This window comes from Pelodiscus sinensis, chromosome 7 (assembly GCF_052426305.1).
Source record: "Pelodiscus sinensis isolate ZL-2025 chromosome 7, ASM5242630v1, whole genome shotgun sequence".
NCBI lineage: Eukaryota > Metazoa > Chordata > Testudines > Trionychidae > Pelodiscus > Pelodiscus sinensis.
In genome coordinates, this window is record NC_143058.1 from 36,070,244 (window position 1) to 36,096,256 (window position 26,013).

Consider the following 26,013-nt stretch of genomic DNA (forward strand, 5'->3'; position numbering starts at 1 on the left):
GATCCAGCAGCATTGTGGTGCCAGAGGCAGGTTTTTGTGGTTGCTGTTGCACCGTGGTCTGGGTTTCTTGGTCCTATAGCGGCTGGTCAACTTGCTCTGTGTTGTCAAGTGCCCACTGGGAAGCTGGAGGGCTGGTACAAAAATCGGCCGGATCTGGCCGGATCCTGCAGGTGGATCCAGCTTTTACCTTTTTCCTGCAATCTGGCCAGCAGCCTGACGAGTGAGCAGGAGCCATGTGACTGTGGCGAGTTGGGGTGTGCAGTTGCCTCCTGCTTCAGAGCTACCTGCTCCGAATACTAAGCAGCGCCGCCGCCGGAGCCGTGCATGTAACGCGCCGCGGACACTGCGGAGGAAGGTGCCGGTTCCCGAGGCAGCTCGGAACATGGAGATTAAAGACCAGGGAGCGCAAATGGAGCCGCTGCTCCCCACGGTAAGAGGCTGCTCGCTGCAGGCTGGCGGTTGCCTGCCGCAGCCCCAGCCTGGCGGGGGATGCGAGGGACGCGTCCCTGCCCGCTCGCCTCTGTGGCCAGGGCTCTCCCGCCTCGCGGCCGGCCAGCGGCGGGGGCTGCGGAGCCCGCAGGCGGAGGGGGCATTGCCCGCCCCCCCCCCAATATGGATGTGCGTTGGGTCACAATGCGGGTGGTTTTACGGAGTGAAAACCCGCGATGGTTGGCTCCAGGGCTGGCAGCAGCCGCGGGGCTCGCTCTGCGCCTCTCGGCTCCCGGGAGCTGCGTTTCAGGAGCCCCGGTTGCTGGGGGCGGGAGCGCCTCTCGCTGCGAGCCCGGGTGGGGGGCGCTGCCGTGGGAAGGGGTTTCCTTACGGGAGAGCCCCGAAAGGGCTCGCTCGCTGGCTGGGCTCTGTCTCTGTCGCGCCCCCTGTTTCTCTGGGGGTCCCGAGCCCCCCAGCCGGCCCAGAGGGACACTCCGCGGGGGCCCCTGTCACTGGTGTCCCGCACAGGATTGGGGCAGAGGCGAGGCGGGCCCTCGCAGACAGTGCATGTGTGTGCACGCACGTCCCCGCGGCCCGCTGGCCTGACGGGGGGGGTCACACACTGACACCCGAAGGGCCGGTCTGTGTGCGGTGGCCCCGCTGCAGCCAGCACGCAGAGGCGGTCGGGTGGTTGGTGGCTGTCCCATGCACAAAGGGTCAGTCTGTCAGATTCCGTGTCAGATCGGGTCAGTCCGCGGGGGTCCCTGTCATGCGCACTCGCGGGGTCTGTTTCTAGGCGCTCTCTCTAACATGCGCAATTATCACTTCAACGAGACCCTGTTAGCACGACGAATTGTATCAATTCTGTCAAAGCCTAAAAGGTAGCGAGGCCATTCAGCGCTCTGTCAGAGGTGGCTAACATCCACACACCACAGGACACTGTTTAAAATTTCATCTCTGGTGGTCAGTCAATTGTTGTCAGTATCTCTTCCTGATCAGGTTGCTATGTAGGACAATGGCATTTGTCATCTCTCGCCTTTCTCCTAGGATCAGGCACAGTTTTTCACATTGCTGTTTGGATGAGAAAGCTCTTATGATGATTTTGTTGCCTTTTGTTGCCTTCTGTCTGTTTTAGACATTGGCATAGAGACATTGAAGACATTACTTGTTAGTCTCATCTCTGTATCACATTAATTGCTTTGGGCTATGTTTTGTGTCTCCCAATTTTCACCTCTAGTCTGCAGTCACTGATTCAGTATTTGGTGAGAGACTGTCATAGTTTTGTACATGACAGTCATAGAATGCCCATCACAACAGTTAGGTCATCTGATGGTTTTGTGTGTGTGTGTGTGTGTATATATATATATATATATATATAATGACAGATTAGGTCAAGATGGTAGGGGAGTGACACTATATGTGAAAGAAAGCGCAGAGCCAAATACAGTAAACATTTGAAGTTAATTAATGTCTTAATAGAAATTCCACACTTGAATAATAAGAATATAGCAGCAGGAATATATTACAGACCACCCTACAAGGACTGTGAAAAACTCAGAGATTAGAGGCTATAAAAATAGAACACTTAATAAAAATGAGTGATTATCACTATCATCATCATTGACTGGTATATGTTGCCTCAAGATGGGTAGCAGAGAAATTTAATTATATTATGGTCACTATTACAATGGTTCAGCTAAACTCACCTCTTGGACCATATTGTGTGTCACTTAGGACTAAATCAAGAATTGCATCTTCCCTTGGAGGTTCCATTACTAGTTGCTGCAAGAAACAGTCATTAATGGTGTTCAGAAATTGTAATGTTTTCTGGGAGAGAAAATACCAAAGAAACCCACAACAGTAGCATTTAACTTCAGAAGGAGGAATTACTCCAAACTGAGGAAGCTAGTTAAACAGAAATTAAATGGAATGGTCATAAAAGTGAAAAGCCTGCAAGCTGCATGGAAACTTTTTAAAAAAATCACGGTATTAGAGATTCAAAATAAAGTTCTATTCTAAATAAAAAAGGACCACAAAATTGCCACTATGGTAAAAATAGAGTAGAAGAGGCAGTTTGGGTGGGGTTAGTAACCCAAACTCAAAATCTTTTTAAAAACTGAAATTCAAATCATACTGAGGAAAATAGAAAAGTTCATGAACTCTGGCAAGTCAAGTGTAAAAGTATAATTAGGTAGGCTAAAACAGAATTTGAAGAACTACTAGCAAAAGACCCAAAAGCTAAGAGCAAAAAATATTACATCAGAAGCAAGAAGCCACCAAACAATTCATGGGGCCAATGGATGACTGATGTGCTAAAAACAACGAATAGTCTTGCAGCACCGTAGAGACTAACAAAAAATGTAGATGGTATCATCAGCTTTTGTGGGCACAACCAACTTCTTCAGATGAATGAGGTTTAAGGAATCCAGTTTTCAAATAAATAAGGGTATGTCTACACTACCCCGCTAGTTCGAACTAGCGGGGTAATGTATGCATACCGCACTTGCTAATGAAGCCCGGGATTTGAATTTCCCGGGCTTCATTAGCATAAGTGGGGAGCCACCAATTTTAAATCCCCGCTGCTTCGAACCCCGTGCAGCGCGGCTACACGGGGCTCGAACTAGGTAGTTTGGACTAGGGTGCCTATTCCGAACTACCGGTACACCTCATTTCACGAGGAGTAACGGTAGTTCGGAATAGGAACCTAGTCCGAACTACCTAGTTCGAGCCCTGTGTAGCCGCGCTGCACGGGGTTCGAAGCAGTGGGGATTTAAAAATGGCGGCTCCCCGGGAAATTCAAATCCCGGGCTTCATTAGCAAGTGCAGTATGCATACATTACCCCGCTAGTTCGAACTAGCGGGGTAGTGTAGACATACCCTAACACAAAGAAGGATTCGGGTGGCAGAGAAGGAAAAAAAAGGGGAAAGAAATTGTCAGTTAGAATGCCCGTGTTAAACGAAGCTGATAACACTTAGTACCCACTGTAAAAACCCCTTTGTTTGTTTGTTTTTATGTCATTAGAAGGTGGAATGCAGTGGGCCAGGCAGCCAGCATCTTTGTTTAGATGTCTGTTGTAGGTATCAAACTTGTAAATAAAATTAAGTTCTGTAGTTTGAAATAAAATGGTGACTTTGAGATCCATTAATGAGCTACTAACGGAGTACTTGAAGACCAAGCCATTGCAGAGAAGTAAATGAATTTTTTGCATTGGTCTTCACTGCAGAGGATGCAAGAGAGAGATTCTGACATTCCAGTCATTTGTTTTTAGGTGACAAATCTGAGGACCTGTTTCTGATTAAGGTGTCAAATAGGAGGTTTTTTGACCAAATTGATAAATTAAACAATCATAAGTGACCAGGATCAAATAATATTCACCCAAGAGTTACAAAAGAACTCAAATTTGAAACTGCAGAACTACCAACTATACAATTTAACCTACCACTTACATCAGCCTCCACGTGGGGTAACTGGCAAACAGGAGAATGGCCGTATTGAGGGATACCAAAGGTCCATCTAGCTCCAGTGTGTGGATCTTCTGACAGTGGCCAATGCCAGATGCTCCAGGGGAATGAATAGAACATCATCATCATCACCACCACCACCACGGGCTCAATGCCCATTGGTGTCTGATGCCTCCCTCACTATTTCCTTCCATCTTTCCCTGTCCAGTGCGGAGTGACTTAGTTTCTGTAGACTAGCTCTGCACTAATCTACTGTATCATCTACCCATTCTCTGTGGGGTCTGTCTCTCCTATTCAGACCATTCATTATGCCGAATACCAGGGTCTTAACTTTTCGCTCGTCATTCATTCTGCAGATATGTCTGAATGGCTGTAATTTCCATTGTATAATCTTCTTCAATAGGTTCTCTTTCGGCTGTATCTTCCTATATAATTCCTCGTTGGGGACCTTCTGCATCCATCCTATTCTTAGGATCTTTCTATAAGAACTCTTCTCGAATACCATTATCCTTCTCTTTGAATCTTTCGTTATGACCCATGTCTCACGTCAGTACAACATGCTGCTAATACACCGTTTTCAAAATGCTCAGCTTCGTTCCTAAGCTAATCACTTTACTTTTCCAGATCTTATCCATTGCCTTCAAACTCACTCTTGCTTTCACTATTCTAGTCGCTATTTCCTTCTTGCAATCTAGACCAGGTAATCATCAAGTGATCCACATTTCCTGTTGCTCATTCCCATCTTCTGGCAAATGGGGGCTAGATATACCATCCCTGTCCATGCTGGCTAATCGCCACTGATGGGCCCATCCTCCTTTAACTTATCCAGTTATTTTTTGAGGATAGATAATGTAATGTCAGCTTTAAAAATAAGCTTTAGAAGTGATCATGTCAGTTATAGCCTTTCTTTAGGACCCAACAAATTGGTTAAAACCAGAGTAAATAACCAGAGTTATCAGACACGTAATTGAACACCCTTTTGAGGAAAGAGTGAACCTGGCTTTTGTAAAAGGAAATCATGCCCTGCCATGAATTCCCATTAGAATTAATTAAGAGTGTCCACAAACACATGGAGAAAGGTAAGCCAGTTGATATAGTATAATAGGACTGTCCAACAAGGTCAGTTAAAGCTAAAACTCTTAAGTAAAGTAAGTAGCCATGGAATAAGAAGGAAGGTCCTCTCATAGATCAGTAACAGGTTAACATATAGGAAAAAAAGGGTAGGAATAAGTGGTCAATTTTCAGGATGGAGAGAGGTAAATAATAAGGTTCCAAAGGAATCTGAACTGGGGTCAATGCTGTTCAATGTATTCATAAACAATGTGGAAAACCAAGTAAACAATGAGGTAGCAAAATTTGCAAATGATAGAAAGTTACGTAAGACAGGTAAGTCCAAAGCAGATTCCAAAATGTTATAAAAGGATCTCACAAAATTAGGTGACTGGGCAAGAAAATAGCAGATGAAATTAATGCATGTTGGAAAAACACATTCCCAATTAGCTGCAAATTAGCTGTTAACACTCAAGAAAGAGATCTTGGACTCATAGAATCATAAAATACTAGAACTGGAAGCGACCTCGAGAGGTCATCAAGTTCAGTCCACTGCCTTCAAGGCAAGACCAATCACTGTCTAGATCATCCCTGATAAATGTCTGTCTAACCTGCTCTTAAATATCTCCAATAATGAAGATTCCATAATCTCCCTAGGCAATTTATTTCAGTGTTTAAGCTCCCTGACAGTTAGGAAGTTTTTCTTAATGTCCAACCTAAACCTCCCTTGCTGTAATTTAAGCCCATTGTTTGTTTCTTGTCCTGTCATCAGAGGTCAAGGAGAACAAATTTTCCTCCCTCCTCCTGGTAACATCCTTTTAGATACTTGAAAACTGCTATTATGTCCCCTCTGTCTTCTCTTTTCTAAACTAAACAAGCCCTATTCTTTCAGTCTTCCCTCATAGATCATGTTTTCTAAACCTTTAATAAATTTTGTTGCTTTTCTCTGGACCTTCTCTAATTTCTCAACATCTTTCATGAAATGTGGTGTCCAGAACTGGTCACAATACTCCAACTAAAGCCTAATCAGTGCAGAGTAGAGCAGAAGAATGACTTCTCGTGTCTTGCTCACAACACTCCTGTTAATGCATCCCAGAATCATGTTTGCTTTTCTTGCAACAATGTCACACTGTTGATTCATATTTAGCTTGTAGTCCACTATGACCTTTAGGTCCCTTTCTGCTGTACTCCTTCCTAGACAGTCACTTCCCATTCTGTATGTGTGAGACTGATTGTTCCTTCCTAAGGAGAGTACTTTGCATTTGTCCTTATTAAATTTCATCCTATCTACCTCATACCTGTCATCACTGACAGTTCTCTGAATACATCTGGTCAATGTGCAGCAGCAGTAAAAAAGCTAACAATGCTAGGAACCATTAGGAAACAGATAATAAAACCATAAATACCTTAGTGCCATTATATAAATCCACAATACTCCCACACCTTAAATACTATATGCAGTTCTTGTTATCCCATCTCTAAAAAGATGCATTAACAATGGAAAAGGTAGAAGGAAGGGCAACACGAATGATTGAAAGGATGGAACAGTTTCTATATAAGAAGAGAGTGAAGGTTGACTTTTCAGCTACTAAAAGAGATGATTAAGGAGGGGGTATGGTAGAGATCTATAAAATCATGAACTGTATGGTGATTGTGGATGAGGAAGTGTTGTTTACTCTTCACAAGAACTACAAGTCACTCAATGAAATTGAGGCAGCAGGCTTAAAATAAACAGAAAGAATACTTCTTAACAAAATGCTCAATCCATCTGGAGAACCGTGGAGCTCATTGCCAGTGGATGTTGCAAAGGCCAAAAGTGTAACTGGGTTAAAAAAAAGAATTAGATAAACTCTTACGCTATGTCTACACAGCAGCATTATTTTGGAGTAATTGACATTATTTTGAAATAACATAGTGTGCAACTCCACTACAAACCTTTATTTCCTAATAATGGTGAGATAGAGGATTTCTTGCTCTGACTCATGGTAATCCTCATTTCACAAGGAGTAAGGGAAGTTAATTGAAGACTGTTCTTTGAGTTCCTGCTGTGTAGACAGCGCCAAAAAGAAAATTAAGCTATTTCAACTTATGCTACACAATTGACATAACTGAAATTGTTTAGCTTAATTCAACTTTAGCCCTGCTGTGTAGATGTACCCTTAGAGGATAGGTCCATCAATTAGCCAAGATCTTCAGGGATGTAATGACATGTGTGTTCATAAGCTTCCAATTGCCAGATGTTGCAAATGGATGACAGGGTATGGGTCGCTTGACAATTGGCCTGTTCTGTTCATTCTCATTGAAGGATCTGGCATTTGCCATTGTTAGAAAACAGGATGCAGGGCTTGATGGACCATTGGTCTCACCCACTGTGACCATACTTAGTTCTACATATTCTTATCATATTACATATTGATTTTTGTATGTTAACCTCTGTTTACTATCCCTCGTCAATATTTTAAAACTTTGTTTTAGTAGGACTATTTTAAAATTATTTGAAAAAGTTGTGGCTAATTAAAAGATTTCTGTGAAGTCAGTGTGTGTATAAAAATAGTGAAAAGATAGTTTGCAGATTGTCTTTGTGAATGTCTTGGGCAGGTTCTCAATAAGCTGAATGCTGTTACTTTGCCTGTCTTAGTGGGATCTTTGCCTATCCATGATGTTGCAACCGGCTTCCCCAAAAGCACTCTGTTTATATCAAGACATGTTCTAAAATTATTCAGGAATAAATGTCTTTCTGTTGTGTTATAAGATAATCCATTGTGTTATAAAATACTTTTCCCCCCGTGAATGATTGCATGGCATGTTGGTTTTTTTGTGTGTTCTCTAACGGCAGTGGTGTCAGTAACATCATTATAGCTGATAATAAATTGACTTTTTCAGTCTAACATTAGACTTTGATCATCTTCCTTTTTAGGGCCAATGCTTTGGCAAGGAAGGCTTCAGCTTACATTCTCCTTCTCTTCCTTGAGGATGAGCGGGGCAAAAACTTTATGCAATCTTTTTGACCTAAGTGGAAGAATTTGCCCATAGTTTTGAATAGGGTGGGCAATAATTTATGAAGGGGGGGGGCACTTCATACAGTTCAGAAGTGGTTGTGGGCTGCCCTGGAAGGGGTGGAGCCTTGGGAAGAAGGGGCAGGGCCAGGAGATTTTGCATGCTCCCCCACTCTCAGACCCTGATTGGCCTGGGGTGGGGGAGTGTGTGAAGTCTTTGCCCTGTGCCCACACCCTGCTAGCAGGGGCAGATGACTGTTTTGCGGGGCCCCGGGCAGCATAACTCCGCGGGGCTCCCCCCTTTGCCACGGTGCATGCGCCGTGATGCCATGTGCATGCATGGTGGCGCCACGGCACATGCGCGGGGCTTTTTTAAGCGCGGGGCCCGGGGCGGCCGCCCCATTCGCCCTGCCCTATATCCGCTGCTGCCTGCTAGGAGTGCATAGCTCCTAGAAAGAACTGTCAGCTGTTCCCTCTGGGTACCGCACACCACTGGCAGTGGAAAGAGACTTTGTGCACTCTCCCCACCCCCAGGTTAATTAGGGCCTGTGGGCATAGGAGCACGCAAAGTCTCTTGCCCCCTGCCTTGCCAGGGGTGTACAGTGCCCAGAGGGAACCATCAGCTGTTTTGAATACCTGGTGGTTCCCTCTGGTGCCCTGTGCCTCTCCCCTGGTGGGGAGAGGAGACTTTGTGTGCTTCCCTGTCACCAGGTCTCGATGGGCCTGGGAACAGAGGAGCAGCAGGGCAGATGCAAGCCAGATCAACTAGCTTTACAGGCCGGATCCAACCCACAGATGTTATCTTGCTCACCCCTGGTTTTGAAGGATAGGGGTTTTAAAAAAAAAATTAGACTTTACTGTAATTCAGAGTACGCTTAACCTCACTTTTTGAAGTGCTTTTTCTACCAATTCTGGAAAAAAGACTTAATATATGTCCATAGACAGACCAAAATGCAGGAAGTTGCTCCATAATAGAATTTAGCAATGGATAGTCACACAATTAATATGCTTTTTGGTTATGTTTTTTATTGGGTTGAACACTGGTATTTATGAAATCTAGAAAGGTCAAAGATATTTAGGCTCCAGTCCTGTTAGTGGATCAGCACGGTGGGGCTCTACTTTAGGGTTGGGGGCTGCCTGTATGGATGTTCTTTTAGGATCAGGGATCCAAGGCAGTTGAACATTAAACAAAATATTCATAATCTTAGTGCATTCACTTTCCAAATATATGCACACTTTTGTGTGTATCCAGAACTCTTGCTAGTGCTGTACACATAGTAGGGAATTCTAGGAAGCATTTACAAAATCACATTACTTTTTGTTCTAGGGAGAGAGAAATGAGAGAACTAAAATTGTGATTTTTTTTTCCAAAACAGTGTAGCTAGTGGGAAACTATTGTTCATGTCAGGCCAAATTCTGTCATTTTCTTACTCATGCAGAGTAGGACTTCCAATGGGCCAGCATGTAAAATGAAATGTGTTATTTAACAGAAGCGTAAGTGACAGAATGTGTTTTATATTCATTCTAATTCTCTGTTCGTTTGGTCAGGATTTAGGATTATTGCAACAATTTGCACAGAATCTGGGCAAGTTTATGTAGCTAAGGTTAAAATATCAATAGGAAACTATAGAGACAATGTTACATTTTTCTGTCATGTATACAGAGAAAAGATTACAAGGTTTAAAAAAATGCAATTATAAGGACAATGTTAGAATTTTATTACTGCTTCAGCTATTTTATCTCTTTCTGTTACTACATGGCCATAAAGTCTGAGTGAAAAAACAAATATTTTTTTCCAGAAGGTACTGGGAATTCAGTGCATCTTCTTATACAGTGAAATAATTACAGTTACACAGACAGCACTTCATAATGTTTCCACCACCCTCCAATGTCATGGTTAAGAAGAGAGGTAATTTAACGCCTAAGATGTACAGTAGACTTCCGATAATCCGGCACCCTTGGGACCCAGGTGGTGCCGGATTATCAGAAATGCCGGACTATCAGGAGGTACTCTGGCAGGGGCGGGTCTTGTCGGAGGGGAAGCGGGGGAGGGGGCGTGGGTGTGCCAAACCCTCCCTCCTGCTGCTGGGAGGCAGAGCCTGCGAGCGGTGGAAGAGGAGAGGTGGTGACAGGCAGGCAGCCGCATTCAGGACGTTCTGGTCAGTTACAATCACTCCGGCTGGATCCACAGCTGACACGCGGTTAATGTAATTTTCCTCTCTACTGCCGGGAGGCGGGGGGGGGGGGGGGGGGGGCAGGGGAAGGTAGGGGTCGGTGGGGTGGGTGTGTGCGGATATATACACTGCTGATATATATACAATCTGTTAATTATTCACTTAAACACTAAAAAATGCAAATTTTAACAAACCCCTGAAACTTAAATCTGTAACTTTATTTTGCCATGCTGCACAATTACTCATCATCCGATGAAACCAGTGCTGCTTCATCCCTGTTATCATCCCCCTCTTCAATATCCTCCTCTGCTTCTATGGAAGTGTCAACAACAGTAGGCTCTGGTGGTGGTGGTGGTGGTGAAGAAAAAGGCTGAACTGTCTTCTGTGCCCTTTCAAACATATCCCCGAGATCAGCTTGCTTAGAGGACTGTGATTTCTTAGCATAAAAGTTATTCAGAATAATATGAAGGTTCATCACTTCAGCTGCAGTATATTGGCTGCAAGACTCTGCAAATTCTACAAATTTGGAAATAAATTCAGTTGCCTCTCGCCAGGTATATTTTGCTCTCTCCATCACTTCCTCTTCTTCTTCTTCTTCTTGAGGTTTTTGTGGATTCAAAACACTTTCAATGATCGTAGCATCACTCAAAATTTCTATAACTGGTTCATCTTTGTCCATGGCAAGCCATTGTTCAATGTCATTTTCTGAGAGTTTGCAACAGCATTCTTCTCAGAGACATTTTCAATTATTTCTTGTATGTTACTAATGTGCTTAGGCCTAACATTAAATCCACAAAATTCCTCTTCATCAGAAGAATCATCACAAAACATGATGCTAGGCCAAAGTTTCCTCCAACATTTTCGTACAGTATCCTTTTTTACGTCTTTCCAAGCCAATGCATCCGCATACACAGCGTCCTTAAGGTTGAAATCAGATTGAAATTCAGAAACACTGCAGTCTGAGTTTACTAACTTTTGGACAAAAGTCCCCCTGTAGAAACACTTAAAGTTCTGTATCACACCTTGATCCATCGGTTGGATCAAAGACGTCACGTTTGGTGGCAAATATGTAGCGAAGATATTTCCACTTACAAGCTCTGAAGCGGGCGGATGTGCTCGACAGTTATCGAGCAAAAGAACAGCTTTACTATCCTCCGGTAGACCCTCCTTTCTGAAATTCTCCTTAACTGCGAGCACAAAATGATTAAAAAACCAGTTCTTAAAGATTTCTGACGTCATCCAAGCATTCCCCTGTGCCTCATAAATCACTGGCAAACTCGTAAGAGTTTTAAATGCCCTTGGTTTTTTGTACTTCCCTATGACAAGAAGCTTAAGTTTATGCATGCCAGATGCATTTGCGCATACCAGAACTCTAATGCGGTCTTTGTTCATTTTGAAGCCATGAGCGGCCTTTTCACCACCGCCAACTAGAGTAGAGTTTGGCAAACAACGCCATAAGAGCCCAGTTTCATCAGCATTGTACATTTGACAAGGTGACAACCTGTGTTCCTCCACCAACTGCTCAAAAATAGCACTATACTCCTCAGCGGCTACATGATTGGCAGACTTTTGCTCACCACTGATATCTAATTTACGGATCCCATGCCGATCCTTAAAATTATGCAGCCAACCTTCTGAAAACACACATGATTCGCTAATATTCATTTGACTGTGAAACTGTTTTGCTTTTTCTATGAGCACTGGCCCAATAATGGGCTTACCTTCAGAACGCTTTGCACTAAACCACTTAAAGATACATCCAACTGTGCCATCTTAGGCATTTTCAGAGTCTGCCGTAGTTCAGTACGTTTAGTAGGTGCTTCACTTTCAGCAACAAATGCTCGCAATTTATCCTTCTGTTTCTTTGTCATAGATTGTCGAAGATCCAACGTTAAATTTACTCATGATAACGTTCCGATTTATGCCTCTTTCTAGCATCTTTATAATTTTTAATTTCTGGTTCAGTGTCAGGGTTATATGCTTCCTTTTTAAAGTTTTCTTACCACTACTACTAGCACCTTCATTGACTTTTGACTCCATCACTATATACACTCTGATGGGCAAAAATATTCAAAAGTCAAAACAGCACTCTCCAGTGGGTCACAATGCTAATGGCAGACTGACTCAATGCCTTCCGGTTCACTGGGTTCAACTGCTGCCTCTGTTTTTTTTTGCGCAAGCTCACTCACTTGATCTTTTGATCCTGGACTATCGGTCTACTGGTAAAAGCAGCAGGGACAGGGAGGGGAGATGATCTCTTGTGAGTTTCAGCAGCAGCCTGTCACCTGTGGATCTACCTGTTCCCCCCGCCCCCCCCCGCCCCGCAGTAGAGAGGAAAGTTACATTAACTGCGTGTCGGCTGTGGATCCAGCCGGAGTGACTGTAACTGACCAGAACGTCCTGAATGCGGCTGCTTTGGCACACCCTCGCCCCCTCCTCCTGTCCTTCCCCCTCTCCCACTGACCCCTACCTTCCCCTGGGCCCCCCCTCCTGGCAGTAGAGAGGAAAGTTACATTAACTGCGTGTCGGCTGTGGATCCAGCCGCAGTTAATCAATTACTCTAACAACTTGAAGCAGCTGCCGGAGCACTTCCAGGTTGCAGTTGGTGCCGGACCATCAGGCGTACCGGACCACTGGATGCCGGACCACCGGAGTTTTACTGTACAAAGAACAGGCAGGTGCATAACTCCACCCTTTCATCTGGAAAGCTATTCTCAGGATAAAATAGGGCTTGAAGTAAGGTGAAAGTGGAAGGAGGAGAGAAGGCACTTGAGGGTTTCTCTATACAGTACCGTAGGTTAAAATAAGACATGCAATTTGAGCTACAGAAACTGCATATCTTATTTCAATGTTATTTTGGAATGGCTTATTTTGAAATTTGGTGATGTTTACACAGCATTTATTTAGAAATAAATCCCTGTTCGGAAATGTCCCTTTCTCCCATGGAATGAGGTTTACAGGGACATCAGAATAGTAAGCCCATTATATTTCAAAATAATGGGCGCGCTCAAAAGATGCAGAACAGCTATTTTGGGATACCTCTGGCAATGTAACGTAGCATGAGGTGTTTGTGGAGAAAGTGGGATTAAAGAACATACGAGGGCATCATTGAAGTGTGGCAAGAGCTATATATGCCAAGAACTTCAGGACATTGCATTTGAGTTTGATACAGAAGGGGCCATTGAAACTATTTGAGGAGGAGGGGTTGGGGTTATACTAGAGTGGGAGGAAGATGAGTATTTGAGTCATGAAGCAAGTTTAATGTGAACAAGCTGATAAACTACGTCTCATAGCTCATATTCTCAATGCTGTATTTTAGTTGGGGGACAGTAGCAAAATTCCTATATCCTCATTTAGTTGTAGCCAGTATTTTTTATTCAAATCAAGTTATTTTTAATTTAAATATTTTAAGGTACTTGTTGATTGCTTACTTTCTTTCCATTTTATAGTCTTAAATTACAAAAATGTTTTGCACCTGTTTCTTTAGTTCCTAATTGTTGGTAGAATTTCAGATTTTATGGAGTCTCTCCTTCTCAGAAGCCCATTTAAAATGTTTATATATACCAAAAAACACAAGTCCCACTATAACATACTGTGTTATAATAGGGTAAACTTACACACACAACTGATAAGCAAGAAATCCATGCTGGTTTTTGCGATCCACACCACTTTCTTGACATATCAGAAGCTGAAGACTTTCACAATACTTTGACAAGACTACATCTCTATTAGGACTTTCAGTGTCTGGGTTTTCAGAAACTGTGTGTCTGGGTAGGGTATATATGGATGGTATACTGTGTACAATGAATCATGTATGATACAGGAATTCTTGCCTACTTTTGTGATGAGCATTGGTGCCTTCAGTTGTTTATATTCATCTAAATATTTTACTGCATTTACCTACTAGTACAATCAAAGAGTGTGAGGGATCTAAGTGACAAGTTTTGTGATGAGAGCCATTCTTAACAAATGTAGGAAGGAAAGACTATAATACGATATTTCTTACAGAGCCAGTTCTGCAATGTGCTACACACAGGCAGCTCCCCACACTTTCATGGAGCTCCAGTGTCTCAGGGGTCCATCTGCTTGTATGGCTGCAGTTGCAGTATTGGGGACTGTAGCCAACAGCTATGTCTACACACAATTTTTAGTTCAGGAGAAGGATGCAAATAGCTTTGCGCATTTGCATACTTCCTCCGGGGTTTTTTTTTTTTTGGAAGATGTTCTTCAGGTATTTACCCATGTCTACATGCAGCCGAATTTCAAAATAAAACCCTATTTCAAAAGACTTCTGTAACCTCATTTTAGGAGAAATCTTTTGAATCTTCCCCTCGGAAGAAGTATGCAAATGCGCAGTGCTATTTGCATCCTTCTCTCGAAATAAAAATTCTGTGTAGACATACCCCAAAGTGGTGATTATTTGGAAACAACAAATGGGAGTATGAATGTGCATAAGTCAAGCCTCATGAAATAAGTGTAATACTTTTTGCAGATTGTTTGGAAGCTTGTTTTGGATTGGTCTAAATTAGTGAATATCTGATGAATAGTATAGACAAGAAGTTGAATCTGCTGGAAGGTAACAAATATCGATCTTAAGAGGTTTGCTGAAGAATTGCTCAAAATCATAGAAATGTAGGACTGGAAGGGACCTTGAGAGGTCATGCACTCAGGATAGTAGTAGGTATTATCTAGAACAGGGTTTGGCAACCTTTCTAAGTGTCATGCCAAGATTTAAGCCTCCTGCCCTTGGCTGTGATGTTCTCTTGGGAGAGTGGGAGGGGTTTTCTCCACCACACGCCCAGCATGGTTTTCTGCCCTGGTCTCTGCTCTGGCTTTTCCTGTGAGAAGGAGAAGTTGAGTGCAGCATGGAGCCTCAGGGCTTTTCCCCGCAGGAAGCTGATGCTGGCTCCAATCTTGCATGGGGGCAAGATGGTGGATTGCCAACACAGGTTGGGGTTAGGGTGGCTCATGGTGAGGGGTTCAGAGAAATGGGCAAGGTGAGGGCAGGTGGGTGACCCCTGGGTGTCTAGCCCTGCTGGGGGGGGGTCCCATGGGGGGGTCCGGTCCATGGAACTGTCACCTTTCTGCCAAAGACCTAGGGGCCAGTGCAGCTTTGGGGAAGGTGGACCCCCCCCATGCATTTTCCTCTCCCCTGTCACTGTTCTCCAGGCCTGGAGCCGCAGCCCGGGCAGCACTTACCCTCTAGTGCAGTGGTTCTCAAATGTTTTGGTCCATGGACCACCTGGCTCAATGCAAACCTTTCTGTGGACCACCAGTTGCTAATGGAAACTCACTGTTAATTACATAATTACTCCTGAGCCATTTTGCTGATGCTGCAGCTAGGAAGAATGGTTTAATTTAAATGATTAAACAGATTAAGCATTTAACTTTCTCATGTTAGTTTATCAAACTTCACTTGAAGTAAAATATTAATTTATGTCCACCTTACAAGGTTTTAATGTTTTCTTTATTTATGGCAGGGGTGGGGAACTATCAGTTGGGGACCACACAAGTGAGAAGCAAAAGAAGACTCCAAAACCCTCACAACCCTCTGAGCCTGACCCCATCATACCCCACTCTCCAATTCCTTCATTACCTCCTCACCCTGGCCCCTACTTCCCCTGTCCCAGGGCCCTGCTATCTCACCCCTCCCATGGCCGGGAGAGGGGTGAAGGGGGGGGGGGGGGGAGGCAGCTCTGTGTGAGGTCCCTGTGCAGCCTTGGTGGAAGTGGGTGGGAAGCTGGGGTGGCTTTCTGGGGCACCAGACTTGGACTCCTCCACCCCACTGCTTTCTTCTCACCAAGCCCCGCCACTGCCTCATCACCCTGCAGCCCTTGACACCCCAGATCCCCCCTGCCCAGCTCGTGTGTTGGTGGCTGCTCAAGGATGGTCCCAGCCAGGCCCTGGGGGCAGAGCAGCCTGTTCCCACCCCCCCAATCTGTGGGTCACCACATGCCAGTGGGGCTGGGCTGAGTGGAGCAGCAGTGGCGTGAATGCAGAGCGGGACCTCAATCCAATGGCCCTGTGTGGGATCCTTGTGTTGCCCAGTGGAAGCTGACAGAGAGCCATGGCAGCTTTCCGTGGAACCGGAGGTGGTCTCCCCCACCATATTGCTTCTTTCCCCCCTGCCCCCATGCCGGTGCAGGTGGGGGCAGGCAGAGCAGCGGCAGCATGCATGTCTGGGTGGGGCCTCAATCACACGGGGGGGGGGGGGGGGGAGCTGTCCTGGCTCTGGGTGGGGTCCCTGTGCTGCCTGGTGGAGGTGGGTCTGGAGCCAGGGCGGCTCTCGGGGACACCGGGAGAAGACGTGAGTTGGGGCTTTCTTCACTTCCCACCTTCCCATGCGCCCGGAAGCCAGAGCTGGTGCTCCAATCCTCATGGCTGTGTGGGTTTCCTCCATGGGCTCCACATACCACTGAAAATGGGCTCACATGCGTGCCATAAGTTGCTGATCCCTGATTTAGACCTTTCCTGACAGGGATCTTGCTCTTAAAAATCTCAACGATAGAGATTCCACAACTTTTCTGGTCAATTATTCCAGTGATTAACCACGCTGACAGGAAGATTTTTCTCATAATGAATCTAAACTGCAATTTAAGCCCATTGCCTCCTGTGCTATCCTAAGAGGTGAAGGAGAACAATACTGGAGCCAGTTACGGTGACTTTGAATCTTCTACTCAGGAAGTCATGTTCAATGGCTCCCGCTGTTGAAGGATGGAAGAAGATTGAAAAAAGTCTTTACTAATTTGTTATTGGAATCTGGCAAGAAGTGATCCATTATGATCAGGCTCAGGCCTGCCAAAAGGACAGGAAAAGGGTGGTTGCTCTGGTACCTGGCAATTTAAAGCATTGGGGCTCCTGAGTGCTGCTACTGTGACAGTGGCCAAAGCCCTGGGCCCTTTAATTGCTACAGACGTGCTGAGTGACTTGTTTCATGTGGCTCTGAAGGCTGGAAGGGAAGGGTGCTCTGTTCTAAGTGGCATGGAGGGTTGCCTGTCCCCAGCCCCACCCCTTCTGTCCAAACTTTGCCCCTTCTGCGAGCATGTGGTCACCCCCTCCCCAACCTTTCCCACAGGCCTGCGGAGACTGTTGGTGCCCCTGATAAAGCTTAATGTCATGTCATTTTTTGGATGTAGGATCACTCCCCCACATATGCCAGGTTTCATGCCTCACAACAGAGGAATCACAACATAAGGTATGTTTTGTGCTGCAGATGAAATGTGTGTTCTTAGCTCAGGTTAACTTAGATTAGTAGCTCAAACTCAAATCAATAGGGTGAGCCAGGGTTGAACTTGCTCTGCTAATCAGAGTTAAATGTTTAATTAGTGTGTCTTCACTGACATTTTAGCCAAGAGGTTAAGAACATGCCTTTTTTTTGTAGTGTAGACATAACCTTCCTTTTGGTTATTTAGAAGAGTTTCGGAAATGGTCTTTGGTCAATAGCAATTAATTGCAAGCCAAGTCTCCTCCTTTCCTGTATCTCTCATATGAAGCTGTCATAGCTTCTTAGTGGTGGAAACATCAGGTAATCACTTTGGAAAAAATAACGATGAGAGTGGTGTCTCAATTGTTAGGGTTTCTTATGCTGGTGCTGGTGCTATTCTATCAAAGAATAGAATGTACTGGCAAACTGGGCCTCAAAGCTGTTTTTCCTTTTTGAGCACTTTAATTTTGATGGGCAGGAAAATACCTTTGAGTTTGGGACTCTCACAAGTTAATTACCTATGATTTTTTGTCACTGATTATAACTGTGTAAAATGTTGTATTATGATATTCATATCAATGTGTTAATAAGTGAGACTCTAGAGAAAGAATTTCTAATTTTAAACTGTTTTAGTGTTGACACTTTAAACAACTTAATATTAACACTGAAGTTACTTTTACAGTGTTAAATTTTATTCTGCTTTGAATTTATAAACATTTTGAATAAAAATAAAGCATAAGCTCTCATCTTGCAAACACATATGCATGTGCATAGCATTAAGCAAAAAATAGTTCAGTTAAAACTGATACAGCTGATATGGCTAAAGTTGGCATCTTGATTTAAATAGCCCAATTTTTTTAAATCATTGATGTAAATAATTTTTACAGGGATTTAATTAAAACAGTCCCTTTTTTACATTGCAACAGTGTAACTGGAAAATTGGTGCAATTTTAGAAGAAAATTTGTAATATAAATGCTTCTAGTCTGGATTTAAATCACTTCATGCTGTTTGAAATGTCCTGTGAAAATTCTCACCGGTTCTTATGGTAGCAAAAGATGAAAAATCTAGCTGCAGTACTGTAGCACTTCTTTTCAAGGGAGGACTGAAGTTAGGTAAAGCTTACTTGTAGGCCAGTCAGTCAGCCTATGTATGGCAAGAGAAGGGTACTGCTATATGGCACCAGATAGATAGTCATGGGTATATGGAAATGAACAGAGAAATGTATGCCCTTTGTCCACACAGAAAATGTCCATGCAGAAAATGGGTATCTACATATAGAGTCAGCCTTGAAGAATTTATGAAGATCTCAAAGTTACTATGCACCAGTGTTATCTGCTTTCTTGTATTGAACATCTCTTCCCTTCTTTAGCCTGGAGTTTACAAAACTGATCTATGCTAAATGTATAAATATTTCCAACTGGTGCTTTGTATGTACACTCAGATAAATCCCAAAGTACCAGCAGTGACACAACAAGGGATTCTGTACTCGTAGATTACCGGTGTTGTCAAACTGATGTATCATATTCCTAATATGTCCCATATTCTTACAGTCTTTCACAATAACACAGGGTACGTCTAGACTACAGGCTTTTGTCGACAGAAGTTTTGTCAACAGATACTGTTGACAAAGCTTCTGTCGACAAAGAGCGTCTAGACTACATTCAGTTCTGTCGACAAAGCAAGCTGCTTTGTCAACATGGCAGTGTAGACGCAAAGGACAGTTTAGATGCAATAACGCCTTCTGTCGACAGAACTCTGTCGACAAAAGGCGTTATTCCTCGTAAAATGAGGTTTACCAGCGTTGACAAAACTGCTGAGTTCTGTCGACGTTATGTCGACAGAACTCAGCGATAGTGTAGACGTAGGTTTCGTTTTGTCGACAAAAGTCCACTTTTGTCGACAAAACCCTGTAGTCTAGACACACCCACAGAGTATAATCCACATTATTACTGCTGTAGATGCTTTTTGAAACATGAGCACCCAGTAAACATAGTGAAGATTTTTTTTAAAGTAACTTTTCCTATATATTTGAGGAAACTGTCAAATGGCTTAGGCACAGAACTTGACTAACTATATATGTATGAACTGGCTTTTAACTCATGTGGTAAAGACTTATGGCCTAGGCTCCAGAGGTTTGATTCTGCCTTTGGATATATAATTAAGGTACTTCTTATTTTACACCTCTTTTATCCTAGTGTTCCCCATTACATCAAAAGACTTGATTGTGTCCATTTGTTTTATTGCACCATTACCACACTTGGGCTATGTCTATGCTGTGCTCTCTTGCACAAGAAAATATGCAAATGAGGTGAAGCAGTGAATATTGCGTTGCCTCATTTGCATATGTAATGAGCCGCCATTTTTGCACAGGGGGCTTTTGTGCAAAAAGGAGCCATCTACATGGCTCCTTTTTCGCAAACCCCCCCCCCCCTCGCGCAAGAGCCGGTCTGCTACTTTTTTTCAGGCAGAATGGATCTTGCGCAAGAGGGGGTTTTTGTGCAAAAAAGAGCCGTGTAGATGTCTCCTTTTTGCACAAAAGCTCCTTGTGCAAAAATGGCAGCTCATTAAGTATGCAAATGAGGTGCAGCAACATTCACTGCTTCACCTCATTTGCATATTTTCTTGTGCAAGAGAGCACAGTATAGACGTAGCTGTCTAGAATTAGATGCGAAAAGGAGCTGTAAAAGGACGTGTAAACCAATGAGTCATTTATTTTTGTCTTAAAATATGTTCATATGAAGTCATTAAAAGTAGCTGTATTCTATCAGTTAAGACACTACTGACATTTTTCAGAGGAAAATATCTAAATAAATCTAGTATGGATTAATTTGCACTCTAGTTGTACTAGAAAGTGGTGAGTCCTCCCCTCAGGCCCTTGCCAATACTATAAAAAGAGGTTTTCTGTAAGTGTGTGGCCATAACTTCGCCCTGTAGATCTTCATGGTCTTGAATACCTGACTCCTCATTACTACTATGTAGAATAAGACTTGAATTTATTCTCCAGTGGCCAAAACAGCTGACTGCTATGTATACAAATTGTACTTGAAGCCATAGAACAGCGTTTCTCAAAGTGTTCTGTGGGTCTGCTGTGGGAAAGTCGCTTTGTTTATCTAAAGGGTCTATAGCCCTGGAGTCTTGTGGCTCCCATTAGCTCCAGCTTGCCATTTCCAGCTAAGGGGAGCGATGGGAAGCGGCAGACGCTCTAGGTAAACAAAGTCATGTGGACCTGCTAGTGGCTTTCCCAAAGGGGACCCACAGAACACTTTGAGAAACACTGCCATAGAAAATACTGGTATGTTGGTATTGTACACGCAAGCAATGATAAGAAATTCTTAAGGTTGCAGTCAAGCACTGAAAAGTTAGGAAATGCTAGCATTAAGGATTGCTGTGCAACCTTAATTCATCTTCCCCTTGTGCATGAGCCTAATGATACAATTTTACATGATCACACCTGTTTTTTCTCATATGACCCCTGGCTCATTCAGTGTACAGGATGGTCAATGTTCATTTAATTAGAAGCTAGTACAGTGTTTTTGGTTTCCCCTCTCATTTCTGAATGTGTGGCCACAAACATTATTTAATACACACTATTCAAATCTTGCTCTGAAGATAGTATTATTAATTTCCTGATGGGCTTTTCTGTGCTCATCTAAGTGCTCATCTTTTGTTTTTGCAATACCCCTGTGAAATGAAAAGCTATTACTCTCCCCATTTTATAGATCGGGAATAGAGGCACAGAAATTAATGTAAAGGTCTGTCACTATTTTTGGATATGACACACCAAAGAGCTGACTCTTTCAGAGAATGCATTGTTATATTGCAGGGTTATATAGCAATTAATATGGTCAAATCTCAGCTTCTATTAACTTCATATCCCTTAGGTACATCCACTATCACAAACACCGTCTCTTGACAAACCTCAGGTCCTTGCCCCAATAACATGGAGGTGCTAGAATATCTCAAAAGTTCACCAGGTTTTTTTTAAAGGGTAAAACAACAATTTTTTCTCTACTTTTGTTCTCAGAAATGACTGAATCATTCTAGCTAAAAAAATAATAAATAAAATTCAATCTACGGCAGGTACCCAGCATGGAAAATGTCAGTCCACACTGCTAAAACTTCTTATCTAGGAAATGTCAGGCAATCTTAATAACAGGCAGTTCTAAATACACCTTCCTCTGTCTTGAAAACAAGTCTGGCAGCAACTGAGCAATGGTGACCTAAAAATTGTCTGTAAAACTAAGCTCTGATGGAAAACATTTTCAAATATTTTTTCTGGCGATATAACATAATCACAATACAGTATGTGCTCCGTATTCCTATTGTGCCAAAGCATTTGGCAAATAAGCAAGGCTAAATATGTTTGTTTTTCATCGCAAACAATCAAAGCCAAAATATAACTTAAAAATAGTCATAAATTCACTATATGGCTGTGGTGGACACCTGCAGCCTGTGAATCCCCCCAGCTGTCTGTTCCCTCCATGCACTTCTCGTGCACTAGGACACTTGAGTTGTGCACTTCCTATGCCTCTTCCCTCCCTCCCAGTACTTTTGGAGGAGCTGTGAATTGCCTCACGTGCTTTGTCCCCACTCCTTCCCCTTCCTCCCAGAGCTGGAATGGCACAAATCAGCTGTTTGTGACATTCCAGCTTTGGAGGAATGGGGGAGGATCGGAGAGGGAGCGTGAATCAGGTGATTCACATACTCTGAGAGTGGTGGGAGAGAGGGAGGAAGAAGGAGGCAGAGAAGCAGGTAAATTTGGGGCTCTGGAGCCCCAGTGCATGAGAGGTGCATGGGGAAGGGGAAACAGCCCATTGAGGTGGGCTGCAGCCTACTGATGTGAAGAGGGCCACTCATGTGGTCCACCCACTATTCACGGTTGCCCATCCCTCCTAATAGAGATTCTGGTTTTGTCAGCTTCAATTCAGAGGAGGGACCAAAAAACCAGACTTCTGACTAGTGGCTAGGGTTACTTGATTGTATACTTATCTAGAAAGCTTGTTAGGGGAGTAAGATGAAAATTAACAAAAGCCTAGAAAAGATACTACAACTAGAACCTAGGTTTGTTCCCAAACTCTTGTCTGTCTGTTTGTGAGTTTAAGAACTCCGCCTAAATGGTAAGAGCTAGGGCCACCAAATTTAGTATGCATCTTCTTGTACTAACTTAAAACAAGGTTAGAGTTTGTGCCAGGAAAACAGAAAGTGCCAGGAATGTGATTGTTTTCCATGGAAAGGGAGGGAGCAGAGAGGAGGGACATTATATTCACAGTGGCCAGTGGGGGCAATGAGTGTAGAAGACAGCAGTACTGTAGTGTGACCATAGAGTGACCACTATGGGCAAACACCACCTAAGGGTATGTCTATACTGCATGCTTATTTTGAAATAAGCTATTCTGGAAGAAATACTCTGAAATAACTTATTTCGAAATAGCACGTTTACACTACTGGGAAGCCTCAAAATTAGTCCAAGGCAGGCTTCCTTAATGTGGATGTGCTACCTCGATTTAGAGCCCCAGGAGGCAGTGGGGAGTAATTACTTTGAATGGGCCCGGGGAGGAGCTATTTTGAAATAGTAGCACACTACAGCTATTTTGGAATAGGCATTATTCTTTGTGGAATGAGGCTTACAGAAGTCGGAATAAGCCATCCATTTTTTTGAATTTGTTTCAAAAGGACGGAATTGCTGTGTAGATGCTTGCATTGTAATTTTGGATTAATAGCCATTATTCTGAAATAATGCTGCTGTGTAGATGCATCCTAAGAGAGTGACCAGCTGGGGCTAGGGTTCACCATCTTGCCTACCAACAGACCAGATAAGTAGTCCACCTGCCCCAAATTCTTCCCCACCCTTGGTCGCAGCACTGGAAGTTTAACCAAAAAGGAAAACAATCACAGGTGCCTGCCATGGGGAAGGAAGATCTGCAAAAGTGTGATTGGGGACTCGTATTATTCTTGCACGTGATAACTCTCCTATGGTATGTGGCAGGATTTCCCTTTCTAATCTCCAGAGCATGGTTTTAGGGTAGGAAGAGAAATATTTAGCTTGATAGCCATATAAGGCGATGGGCAGTTGCCTCTCTCAGCACAAGGGACAACCTCCCTATTTGCAAAACCCCAAAAGATACGAAAAGCTTTTGCATGCTGTGCTGCTGCAGGGGCTGAGTTGGTATGGATGGGCCCTGTGTCTGCATCTAAATCTTCTAAGGCAGAGTTCTTTTGACTTTCCTAAGACTGTCCATGACTGCAGGGGTACTCACTAGTTAATCGAAATGCCGGAATGGGATCTCAGTAGATGGAATTTTTCTAGTTTTTTAAAACTCTATAGATTTCTTCATAACCAGGGATCATATTAACATCACTTTCTGTAGGCAATGCTAGAGTAATTAGATCTATGCAAAAACATGGAATAAATAGAGCTAGTTGAAATTTGTGAATGAAGTTTTAAATACAAAGTTTTTTTTCAGAATCAGAAAGCTTTTGTGAAAATGGGTGAGTTTTTTTAAAACCAGATTGTTTTCAATGAAACTGAAAAGTAAAACATTTTTTTTTATTATCATTTTTCCTCTTTTCTCCCCTTGCTCCCTTCCCTTTCAAATGGAAAATGAAAGATGAGGTAGGAGAAAAAGAGAAACCAAAGATGCTTGTCTTTCATTTAAAAACATTAAATACCCCTGGTGGTTGTGGAGAAAACCTGAAAACATTACAAAGCCTAACGGCTCAAAAAATCAAAAGAATAGTTAAAAACTCCTATTTTATTTTTTAGAATCATATGATTTTGAGGGAGGCCTGACTCATGAGTTTTGAAAACTTGGGGTTGCCGCTATTTCTATTTGAGCCATTTAGTGATGCAAGTGGTGTACAGGGTATATGATCTGACAGTTTAGGAGCAAGCACAAGATTATTGCAACACTCTGACAAGTATTCTGAGATGAAAGGTGCAGGGCAACTGCAAAACAGGCAGCAGAGCAATCATTTAGCAAGCCTCCAGGATGCCCCAAAACTATTTGTTTATTTTAAAATATTTTTACCCTGCCTCTCTATTTAAAATATTCGAGGCAGCTTACAAAATTTTAAATACACACACACACACACACACGCACACACGATACAAGACCCAAAGGGAGCATAAAACCTTGAGAGGAGGGACACACAAACTCAAACACAAAAGCATGGGTAAAAAGGGTGGATTTACTCAGGTGCCAAAACACCACCAGTGTTGGTGCCAGGCGAATGTCCCGGGGGAGAGAATTCCATAGCCTGGGAGCCAAGGCTAAAAAGGCCCTGCTCTCCATAGATGTCAGCCTTATCTCCACAAGTGGAGGAACATGGAGCAGAGCCTCCCCAGCTGACTTCAATCCCTAGGCAGATTCATATGGGAGGAGATTGTCCTTCAAATATTCTGGTCCCAACCCATTTAGGACTTTATAGGTCATAACCAGGGCTACATACTGGAAGCCAGTGCTGCTGCTGGAATACCAGCATAAGGTGTTTTGTATAATGAGTGTTAGTTACAACTCGAGCAGCCACATTCTGGACCAGTTGAAGTTTCCAAAGACTCTTCAAATGCAGCTCCATGTAGATCACATTTCAATGGTCCAATTGGGATGTGGCAAGAGCATGAATCACTGTAGCCACATCATTCTTACTCAGGAAGGGTCGCAGCTGGTGGATCAGCCGAAGTCGCCCAAAAGCAACAGAGGAAATCTGGTTCTCAAATATTAAAAAAGGGTCCAGGAGGACTCCCAAGCTGCGTATCTGTTCTTTCAGGGGGAGTGTGACCCTGTCCAGAACAGGTAACATACCACATTCCCAGACAGATGCCTTCCTGATACACAGGAGCCTCAGTCTTATCTAGATTCAGCTTCAGCTTATTCAACCTCATCCAGTTCATCACTGCCTCCAGACACCAGTTCAGATCAGTTGCTGCCACCGCTGGATCTAATGTCACAGAATAATACAGTTGGATGTCTTCTGCTTTTGACTTGTGTGTGTTAGTCCCATGTAGAACTCAGAGTACATTCACATGATTGTAGGGACTTCTGTGTTTCTTTTGCAATGCCACATAAAAGTAATGCATCTCTTGATGAAGTATTTCCTTCCTTACCCCATCCCCCAAAAGATAAAAAATTTATAGGCCATTGTTTCAAGAAATTGATGTCAATTCTCTACTACACGTCAATCCTAGATCTGAAATGCCAATCTACAATTGTTCCCTTCATTTGGTTTCCCTTGTTTAACAGACCATATCTCATCATTTGGGATAATTTTAATTAACATTTGGATACATTTGTTATAGGAATCCCCTTACTATGAATTTGGATGTGAAACAATTTTGTTTGTGAACAAGATGATCTTTTTCTTTCCTGTACAGGTGGCATATGCTCAGGGGATTATGCTCTTTCTCCCTCTCCCCAGCTTGTTATTTCACTGCATGGTTATGGAAGTTTTTGAACCATGATAACTATAATGACATAATGTGCTCACCAGTAAAAAAAAAAAAAAAGTTAATGTAATAAATGAAAAAATACCGTTTGTGAGTCAAAACACAAAAGCTTTTTCTTGAGGGGGAAGAGAAGTGGTAAGTATTATAAGGATATGTTTGTTTTTATTTCTAAATTCTTGCTTTTAATACAATAATATAATTTCTTGGCATGGCAAATAACAAGTTGATTATTTACTCATAGTACTTTTTATGTG

At 43.1% G+C, this 26,013-nt stretch overlaps 1 protein-coding gene across 3 annotated transcripts in view; it reads left to right on the top strand.

The window, feature by feature from the left end:
- The first annotated feature begins 238 nt into the window (after window positions 1–238).
- The window catches only part of SLC4A10 (solute carrier family 4 member 10), a 302,923-nt gene continuing 277,148 nt past the window's right edge, over window positions 239–26,013 (top strand). For all 3 annotated transcript variants that reach the window (XM_075933502.2, XM_014569435.4, XM_075933501.2), the window contains exon 1: window positions 239–430. In XM_075933502.2, the coding sequence (XP_075789617.1) occupies window positions 383–430 (48 nt within the window). In that variant the 5' untranslated portion in view covers window positions 239–382. The remainder of the gene's footprint in view (window positions 431–26,013) is intronic.